The sequence below is a fragment of the Mastomys coucha genome, unplaced genomic scaffold, assembly GCF_008632895.1.
Source record: "Mastomys coucha isolate ucsf_1 unplaced genomic scaffold, UCSF_Mcou_1 pScaffold22, whole genome shotgun sequence".
In the NCBI taxonomy this organism is placed as follows: Eukaryota; Metazoa; Chordata; class Mammalia; order Rodentia; family Muridae; genus Mastomys; species Mastomys coucha.
This window is the reverse complement of record NW_022196905.1, coordinates 108,191,601-108,202,124: the sequence shown is the minus strand read 5'-3', so window position 1 is coordinate 108,202,124 and position 10,524 is coordinate 108,191,601. Positions and strand designations below refer to the sequence as shown.

Genomic DNA, 10,524 nt, shown 5'->3' with positions numbered 1-10,524 from the left:
AAAAAAAAAAGACATCAGAACCATGTGATCTTATAGTAGGGTCCAATTTTTTTAACATTACAAAAAAGTTAAATATATACAAGTCAACAGAATAAGATAACAAACTTGTGAGCTCATTACAGTATTGACCAATCCTAGCAATCTTCTTTTATATGTAACTTACATGTCAGAAGCTATAACAGAGGCCTATGTTTAAATCTACATCCCTTCTGGGATCCGTTCTCAGACAAATCTACAGGGTCACAGTACATTCTTCCTAAATGCAGAATACAAATAATCAAACATGATTCTGTTTTTAAAGTATCATTTTTTTGTGTATATACCTATATAACCCAAGTGAAGAATGACCAAAAAATCAAAACTTCAGCTTCCATATATGTCCAGAATAGCTCTTCCATGGGTGAAGTGGTGAGAGAGCTCACAAAGCATCATGGGCCACATACTGAGGACACATCACCTGGCCTTCTGAGGCTGCGTCCTCCTCTGGAAATAAGGAAGATTTCCTCACCTTAGAGACAAGTGAGAACTATCTATGTGTTTAGTTCTTGTGCCCTGGTTGACTTGGGAAAAAAACAGGAAACAGGGTAGGGGCTGAGCTTCCCAGTCCTATCCCCTGTGCACCCTCCTCTCTCAGGACACTGTGGACTCTGCTCCTCAAAACAAGCTGGAAAAGAGGGGCTAGGGGTCCTGATAGCAAGGAGCTTCCTTGACTTTAAATCAAATAAAGTCAAGACCCAAGGGAGTGTTGAAGAGATTATATCATTTAAGCACCAGCCTTCATGAAGTAGCCTCTCCTTAACTAGAGGCTCCCAGCACCTCACAAGTTGTGTGCAGCCTACCTACCCAGTAAGACACCCTAACCTTTCACGTTACAGACAGGGCATCACTCTGCAGTCCCAAACTGGGGCTGCCGTGTACATAGCGCTTTTCCCATTTCTGGAAATGGATCACTGTTACTTTTTTTCAACCAATCCATATTCTTTTTACAATACAGTTCAAAAACAAAACAAAACCAAAACACACAGCAAGGCAGCGGAGTCCTCGTGGAGCAGGACAAGCTCTAGGTGTTGCCAGCACCCAAGGCAGCACCAACATTACCTTCCCTTCCTAATCCACCTGCAGGTAAGAAACTGAATCCCTGTGTTCCACACCACCTGCCACTGAGAGGCCCCTCACTGCTGCTCACAACTATCAGATTAGCCTGTCCTTTTAAACCACAACTGGAGCCGCCAAAACCCAACTTTTCTTTTAGTCATTTCCTCTCAACTCTCCAGTTATCTTCTTTTTCAGACTGTGTAGACATCGCTGCTGTTTGCATTGTTAAACTATGTTCAGTCACTAACCCTCCATCAGGACACAGCGAGCTCCTGACTTAACCATCCCTTGTTTTCAGGTATAACCTGGTTCTTTTACTGTCTCCCTGTGGTAGTTACAGCTCCACTATGCTCCTGACACTTGACAATTTGTCCCATGCTTTGTGAAGGTGTCCACATAATCTGGACAGGCTGGGGAAAAGGTAATTCTTGAACTTTAAGGTTTAGGGTCAAGGAATGAAGAGCTAAGTCACTTTTCCAACTACAAAACGAAGTGGACCTTCAACCCTACTCTTCGGAAAAAGTCTACAGTTCTGGTACCAAACCACAAAATGCTTTAAACCATCTCCAACCACTAGGCTGCAGCGACCAGGTTGCCCGCCCTGTCCCTACAACCAACCACCCGTCTCCTGTTTTCTCACCCTCAAGCCACAGCTCAACCTCACCATCCCCACTCGCCCCGAAGACAACCATCCTCCCTCCACTGCAAACACTCCACACCTCTCTGCCCTTCTCGCCTCCCTTTCCCTCAAACTCGGATGCATTTGTTACCCCCTGTACACTACAAGTGTGCGGCCTCAGACCTTAACATGCTGAAAAGTCCCACAGACAGAGAGAGACTCAACCTGCACACAAAACCCCCATCCCCGTGATCGACCCCTGGATCACGGGCCAGCACTCTTCGAATCCCTCGAGCAGAGTAGCAACCCTTACAAAGACTGCCCATGCCCCACTGCTACCGACGACTTCCTTTCCAGAATGTGGTCAGCCGAACAGACTCCCCCTCGGCCCTGCAGGGCTCGCTGGGCGCAGGGCCTCGGCCCACCGCGGAGGCGGCCGCTCCTCCCTCACTACTTGCAAGTTGTGCCTCTTACCACCTGTTCTCGCCAGAGTGGGGTACACCTTAGCCCGGGCCCGCCTCTGCCCACCCTCTCCTGTTCCCCCCACCTCCCCGGCTGCCTGCACCCGCGCCAGTCGGTTCCGCCGTGCCGCTCGGATGACCGCCCCTCCCCCGGACTCGGAGGACGTCCAACGCCCGTACCCCGGGCCCCGCGAGCACCTGCGGCCCGGCCCCCCCAAGCCCGCACTCACCACGAATAGGTCTGTTCCGCCATGGTGCTGCCTCTCGGGGCTCCGCGGCTCGCTCGGCCGGCGGCAGAGGGCGCGGCCGGGGGCCCCGCGGCTCGCTCGCACGGAGGACGGGCACTCGGGCTCCGACGGGCCCCGCTCCCTGGGCCCCGGCGCGGGCCGGGCTCCGCGCTCGGCCTCGTCAGCCGCGGCGGCGGCGGCGACTCCGCTGCGGCTCCAAACCCAACATGGCGGCGGCGGCGGCGCGGAGAACAAGGACCCGGGGCGGGCGAACGGTGGCTCGGGCCCGCGCTCAATGCGCGCCGGGCCGCGGGAGCGCCGCGCTCGGGCGGCGGCGGCGGCGGCCCGGGGACATGGCCGGCGGCGGCAGCAGCAGCGGCGGCGGCGGCGGCGGCGGCGGCGGCAGCGGCAGCAACGGCTGAGGGGGGCGCTAGGCGGTGAGGTGAGGCCGCTCGGAGCACACCCGCCGAGAGAGGAGGGAGCGGGCGGGGGCGAGCCCGGGCCGCGCGTCACGTGCCCAAAACACGCTCACGTGACCCTGGCGCCCCGCCCCTCGCGCGCGGCCCATGCGCGGAGCGCTCGGCCGGGCTCGAGGCTACGGTTAGCGGCCGCCGCGTGCTAGGCCCCTTCGGCGCATCGCGGCCCCGGTGCGCGGCGCTTGACTGCCACTCAGCTGTCAACCTTCCATCAACAGTCCGCTAGCCTGGGTCCTCAACTGCCAGTCAACTGTCAAGTGGAGGACAGAGCGCTGCATTCGGGTTCCCGCGCTGCGCGGTTCCCTCCTTGGTTTCAGCAAACATCCCTCGCGGCGCCTGGTGCCAAGTCAAATGCTTACATGCTGGTCTTCATAGAACCCATCAGTGGATCCTTGTTGGGTGCCAGCTAAGCGTCAGCGCCTTCACCTGGGCCCTTGTCTTTGCATACATATTCTCAGGGAAGAGAGATATGGGTGGATCGAGCCAGCTAAAGCACGAAGATTATTTCAGAGTCATGGAGCTATTAATAAAGTAATGGAGAGCAATTAATAGAGAATAAAGGAAGGGCATAGCTCTGTTGGTAGAGTGCTATGTGTGACCGTGTCTTAGGGAAAAAAAAAAAAAAAAGCCAGGCCTAGTAGTGCATGCCTTTAATCCCAGCAAAGGCAGGTAGATCTCTATGAATTTGAGGCCAGCCTAGAATACGTAGAGAGACCCTATATCGAATTAATAAAAAAGACAGGGAAAAAGGAGAAGCATATCTAAGGAAGCTACACAGTGTATGTTTCTGAAGACATGACATTCTGGAAAAATAACTATGGAAACAGCAAAAAGGTCATTGGTTATCAGGCTGAAGGGACACATGGAGGATTTTTAAAGCAACAAATCTAGACCACAGATCATTGTAATCACAGAACTGTAGATGGCCGGCCTTGGAGGGAGGAGGGTATAAACTCAGCTATAGAGGGAATTTAACTTACAGAATTTGACACAAAGTTTAAGGCCAGCCTGAGCTAATGAAATCTTGAAAGAGGAAAGAAAAAGAAAAGAAGGAAGTCAAGAAAGAAAGCTGCCACAGATGTAAATGTAGTAGACCAAAGACCGACCAGGTAAAGACAGGATGCTACAATGAATTGAACCCCCTCCCCAAAGGCACTGGAGAACATTTTTCTCAGGAGTGAGACATCCTCAAACCACAAGAGTCTTACCAACAGAAAAATCATTTTGCCAAAAGAGTAGCACAGAGCAAGACTTAGTAATGGGAATTTCTGGGCTGAGCTTGGAACCAGGCAGGGGATGGATGATTTATGCTACAGGTTATTGGACAAAAACACTAAAATGATGTTTTGGGACCATGCTTGGCTAATGAACAAAGTACTGTTTCCAGAAATCCCACTTCTTCCTGCCTTTATAGAGCAAGTCTTGAGCAGCTACTGCGCATTCGGGATCCTTATGGATTGCCCAGCATTAGGCCAGGCTCTGGCTCTGTTGTAGGCTCCCAGGGCCTGCCCAGGCTCACAGGGAAGGCCACGCCCTGAATCTATCTCCAGATAGATCAGTTGGCCACTACCCTATACAGCTGTTGCTTGCCTGTTCTCTAAAGGGAAGCCTTTCATGAAAAAGCCAAGCACACTGTTCCTGAATTCTTTCCATGCCCTCCTTCCCCCAGGCTAGGTGCTGGGACCAGCCAGGTTCTAGGTGTCCCCTCCTGAGCATCACCAGAGAGCCCAAGAAAAGGTGTCAGAAAGGGTTTAACCCAAGGTCTTAATAAAACCACCTTTTTCTAACTAGAAAGGTAAATCAAAGAAGCCCAAATTCTTGACATTCGTGGAAGCCTTAACAATTCTAGGTACTTCTTCAAAAGGCCAGTTATGACCTTAAGCTTGACACAGTCACTCTGAGTCTCCAAGCGGAGTGACTGGGGTTTCAGATCCCATGGGAAAGGCCCGAAACCATAAGCAGGTGTGGCTATGGGAGGTGCCAGAACTTTCTCAAGGGAGTTAGGAACAAAACAGACCAGACGTGTATGTGTAGCTAACGAGACAGAAATGACAAGCAGGTGCCTCTGGGCAATTCTCTTAGGCTTTGATTCCCAATGAGTCACAGAAGATTAGGCCAAGTGAGAAGTTAGTCTGAGGAGAATGGAGCAGAAGTGACTGAGACATCAAAGCCAAAGCCTCCCCAGAACAGAAGACTCTGCGCTATCCAGAGGCTCCCAAAGTGTTTCTCAGGAAAACACTTAAAGTCTATGACAAGAGCTAAATTGCCCTTGGTAGGGCTGGGAAGGTTGTCCAGGCCCCAGAAACCCTGGGTGCATGGTCCCTACAGATGAAGAGAAAATCCAGAGCCTGGGTGACTGGAGTATCTAAGTCTAAGACTGTTAAGATGCAGGGGGCATCTCTGGGTAACCATCATATCTCCAAAAGCTCTCGGTCCTCTGGGAAGGCCAGACTGGAATAAACTGGAGCCCTAGCCAGTCTGTGGTACTGAAGGGGTGACTTTCAGTGCCAGTGCTAGAGATACTCCGCTCCAAGCTGGAGCAGCCCCAGGAGTATTTCCACTGCTCTGAGCCTCGGCCAGGAGTCAGGTGTGTTTGGCAAGGGTTCAGGTGTTGGCTATCCCCCAGGAGGGGTGCTCTGCTCTCCTCCAACCCAACTTCCCTCCCCCAAGATGAGGGCCATAGCTTGTGTAATATTTGTTGAAAGAGACCATGAAAGCGCCTCTAATTATCCCCCTGGTAATTATAGGATGGTTCTATCCACTGAGCATGTTCAAAGGAGACTTGTAGAGCCTCCCAGGACGCATCGTCTGCCTCAGGCACAGACTCTGGGGAGCGGGCATTGCCAGGCCCGACTTAGGCATGCTTCTGTGAGGGTCAAAGGCCCAGGTCTGGCCTGAGCCCTACCTGTCCTCAGAGCCAGTAGCTCGCTTGTGTCTTCTCCCTGACCCTGCACCAATAGGCAGGGATAGTCAGTCAGTCTTCCCACAAACCCGCCTGACAGTCCCCAGTGTCTTCTCTTTCACTTCCATTTTCTATGATGAGGCCTAGACAGCTTCCTTACTCGACCTACTTGTAAGTTTCTGAAGTTAGTTCTCTGCTTCCCAACTCAGGTACTAACACAGGTCAAGGTCAGGAGCGTATAGCTCTGCAGTAGAACTTAGGTTTTGCACACACAAAGCCCTGGGTCCAATCCCCAGTACCAAAAGAAAAACAAGCAAACATACACATGCAGAAAGAGGAAGAATAGCTTCAAGCTACAGAAAAAAAAAATGATTGGAAAGTACCAAGCACTCTCTGACAACACACAGCTTCCCCTAATGGATCCACCAGCAACAGTATACAAGTTCCCTCCATCTTGTAAGTTCCTGAGGCTTGAACAAGTATGCTGTGGTATGTACGCACCATTACAGTGTCATGTGGACTAGTGTTGTCTTAAAAATTCCCAAGTTGTGCCTATTCTGTCTGTCTGCTTGGTCCCGAGGGAGCAGCGATCTCCACTGTTTCCATAGTTTTAATTTTTCCAGAATGTCACGTGATTAGAACAACACATGATATAGCTCCTTCAGATAGGCTCTCCTGTGCAGCTTTTCTCTGTGTCTCAGGTCTCCTAGGCAGGACAGAATTTCTGATCCTCCTGCTGGGATCTTCCTGCCAACACACCCAGAGCATTTGGTATTGGAGAACTAACCCAGGGCTATGTGCGTGGTCCATAAAGATGTTAACTAACTGGGCTGGAAAGATGGCTCAGCAGTTAAGAGCACTGACTGCTCTTCCGAAGGTCCTGAGTTCAAATCCCAGCAAACACCTGGTGGCTCACAACCATCCGTAATGAGATCTGATACCTTCTTCTGGGGTTCTGGGGTATCTGAAGATAGCTATATATTTACATATAATAAATAAATAAATCTTAAAAAACATGCTAACCAACCTCAGTACACAGCCAGCCCTCTCCAAGTCTTGCTATGGCTTCTTCATAGATTTTTAAAAATTATATTTATTATGTGTATGAGTGTTTTTGCTTGAATGTAACTAAGCCCACAGTGTGGCGGTTCTCAGCCTGTGGGGTCGTGACCCCCAAGGGGGTCATGTTAGATATCCTGCATATCAGATATTTACATTACAACTCAAAACAGTAGCAAAGTTATAGCTATAAAGGGGCAATACAATAATATTATGATTGGAGGTCACCACATCAGAAGCTGTATTAAAGGATCTCGGCTTTAGGAGGCTTGAGTGCCAGTGGCACAGAAGATGGCTGTTAAATTCCACAGCAGTGCTGAGAACTGAGCCTGAACCAAACAGCAAGAGCTTGTCACTGCCGAGCCAATTCCCCAGCCCAGACTTGTCTTAATCTGAGACAGATTTTTAATCCAGAGTAGGACTAGCTCTGGTGGTAAAGTGTGTTTGCCTGGCACAAACAAAGCCTAGGGTTTGATCCCCACTATCCCAAAAGGCCGCAATATAATCCCAGCATTGGAGAGGCGGAGGTAGGAGGACACATAGAAAGCTGGAGGCCAGCCTGAGCTACTTGAGTCTCCATCAAAAAACAAAGCAAGGCCTGTGGGATGGTTCAGCAGGTAAAGCACTTACCCCCCCCCCCCAGCCTGATGTCCTGTGTTCTATCCCTGGAACTCACAAGATAGAGAAAGAGACCTGCCTCCAGAGAGACATCCTATGCCTTCCACATGTGTACATACAAGTGTTCAAAAGCAAACCCAAACCTGTGTACTCCGCACTCTGGGTCAGGGTCCTAAGTTGCAAGCATGCTGATATATCAACACACCAGCAGCAGATCCTCTTTGGCCACCAGGTGAAAGTCTATTCCCTGAGAACCCCAGGTTTCTCTCTCTCTTTTTTTTTTTCTTTTGCCCAATATCCGTCCCTATTGCTTGAGTCCCACAGCACCCAGGGCTTCAACCATGGGCTGAGCTCCACCTGAAGTTAGCTAGACTTTGGAATTTTTTGTTTGTTTGTTTGTTCTTTATTTATTATATGTAAGTACACTGTAGCTGTCTTCAGACACCCCAGAAGAGGGTGTCAGATCTCATTACAGATGGTTGTGAGCCACCATGTGGTTGCTGGGATTTGAACTCAGGACCTTCAGAAGAGCAGTCAGTGCTCTTACCCACTGAGCCATCTCACCAGCCCCTCTCTTTTTTTTTTAAAGATTTATTTTATTTATTTTATGTGTATGAGTACACTGTAGCTGTACAGATGGCTGTGGGCCATCATGTGTGTGGCTGTTGGGAATTGAACTCAGGACCTCTGCTGGCCCTGCTTGCCCTCATAATTCACTGCAGCTGTCTTCAGACGCATCAGAAGAGGGCGTCCGATCTCATTACGGGTGGTTGTGACCCACCAAGTGGTTGCTGGGATCCGAACTCAGGACCTTTGGAAGTGCAGTCAGTGCTCTTACCCACTGAGCCATCTTGCCAGCCCAACCCCAGGTCTCTTTATGCAGTTTTGCTGAAGGAGATCTTGGCTGCTTCCTAGTGTTGGGACTTATGAATAAGATGACAGTAAACAATCACACGCAGACTTTGTTTGGGCATATGTGTCATTTATCTGGGTTTTTGCAAACACATTGTTTGATTTCGCAAACACTTATGGCTTTCCCAGATATCTTATTGGATCTTTCTAATTGAACAAATTCTGTAGGATTTCAACTTTCTGAAGCTCTATTAAAATGTGCTTACGATTTAGTGTCTGGTTTATCTCTGCAGTTACTCTTTGTTCAGTTAGAGTTGCATTATTTGGGTTGGTGTACTCTCCAAGTAAATTAATTCAAGGAAGTCAATAATGTATTCATACATTCTGTCTTTACTGATATTTTGCGTGTAGTAGTAGTAGGATCCATTCCTTAAAGATCTTTGCTTTACCTTTACTGTAGCAATGCAACATTTTCAGACCTATCTACCGATCAATCTATTGCTCTATTCCAAGACAGGGTTTCTCTGTGTAGCCATGGCTGTCCTGGAACTCACTCTGTAGACCAGGCTGGCCTCGAACTCAGAAATCTGCCTATCTCTGCCTCCCAAGTGCTGGGATTAAAGGCGTGTGCCACCACTGCCCGGCTGGGTTTTATTTTAAAATTCCAGTCTGTAGATTTGATTTTCAGGCAGTTCTATTTCCTTCCGGCAGGTGCTTCTGCGTTTCTTCTAACAATCCTCTGGAGTCCGGCTTCCCTCTTTGAAGCGTCGTTAGAAAGCCACTGCCTCCATCCCCCAGCCCAGCCTTACCTGTAGGCCTACAGCTCCCGGCTGAACCCAGGCTGGCTCCACACTCACCTCCTGCCTGCTCACCTTAGCTTCCCAGGGCTGGAGTCACATACCCGCAGCACCAGGTCCAGCTCACTGAGCACTAGGACAGCTGCCTCCCATTTCTAAACTCAGGAAACGGAGGCACTGGAAAAATGAAACCGTGGAAGCATTTATCCAGGGCCACACAGGCAAGCCCAGGACAGAGCTAGGCTTTGAAACCAATCAGATGGCATCTCGATGGGTGCATGTCCTCATGTCCCCAGCACTCCTTCAGAGTGGTTTCGATAGTAGCCTAGACTCCTCTGGAAGATCCTCAGGGACAAGAAAGGGGAGGTGAGAGCTCTACCCCATGTAGAGTAGGGCTAAGTAAGCTGTCAATCACCAGTGTCATTTAAGAAACTATGCAAGAATAGAGATGGCATGCTTCATCTACCCAGGTAACCACCCAAGCTGGGGACAGGAATCAGCAGCTTATTCCGATTCCCCGGAGCTCAGCCAGGCGGAAACCCTGTCCCTCCAGCAAAGGCAGACCCTCCCAAGTGTACATCTGCGCTCCACTCTAACTTCCTACCTAGTGGGTGACTGGAGCAATAAGACTTTAGAGTCGCTCTGGGGCAATAGAGTCTTGTTTCTTAGTTGTCAGGCCACAGGAAAGTATGGGGCCGAGAACCCTGCTTCTTCCTCTCTTCTTGAGACAGGGTTTCTCTGTGTAGCCTTCGCTGTCCTGGAGCTCACTCTGTTTGAGACCAGGCTGGCCTCAAACTCAGAAATCCGCCTGCCTCTGCCTCCCAAGTGCTGGGATTAAAGGTGTGCGCCACCACCGCCCAGCTCAGCCAGTGCTCTTAATCAGCACTCGTCTCTCCAGCCCTGTGATGTAATTTGCAACAGTCTCCCACCTGTCTGTCTCCTTCTGTCATGTGTCACAGGTCTCTAGAGTCAGATTATCCCTACATTCTCTAGGTCACTTCGAAATCCCTTCCCGCACATTCTTCCTTCCCTCCACTTCTGCCCTTGCACCTACCCATTGCATTTCTGGGCTTCCTTGCAAGAGTAGGAAGCACTCGAGTTGTCCCAGGGATGGAACCCTGAGACCTTAAACGTGCTAGGGAAATACTCTCTCTACCCTTCAAGTCATACTCTCCAAACTAGAAACATTTAAAACTCATCCTAGAGCCCCAAAGAACATTGTAGAACTGTTCAGAAGGGGCTGGAGAGATAGCTCAGTGGTTAAGAGCACTGACTACTCTTCCAAAGGTCCTGAATTCAAATCCCAGCAACCACATGGTGGCTCACAACCATCTGTAATGGGATCCGATGTCCTCTTCTGATGTGTCTAGCTATAGTGTACTCATACACATAAAATAAATAAATAAATCTTTTGTCTT

General features: G+C 49.8%; 1 protein-coding gene across 1 annotated transcript in view; it reads right to left on the bottom strand.

Annotated features, from left to right (window-relative positions):
• Positions 1–2,836, bottom strand: part of Sppl3 (signal peptide peptidase like 3) — a 93,342-nt gene extending 90,506 nt beyond the window's left edge. The window contains exon 1 of the mRNA XM_031337540.1: positions 2,406–2,836. Coding sequence (XP_031193400.1) covers positions 2,406–2,428 — 23 coding nt within the window. The 5' untranslated portion in view covers positions 2,429–2,836. The remainder of the gene's footprint in view (positions 1–2,405) is intronic.
• Between the last annotated feature and the right edge of the window lie 7,688 nt (positions 2,837–10,524).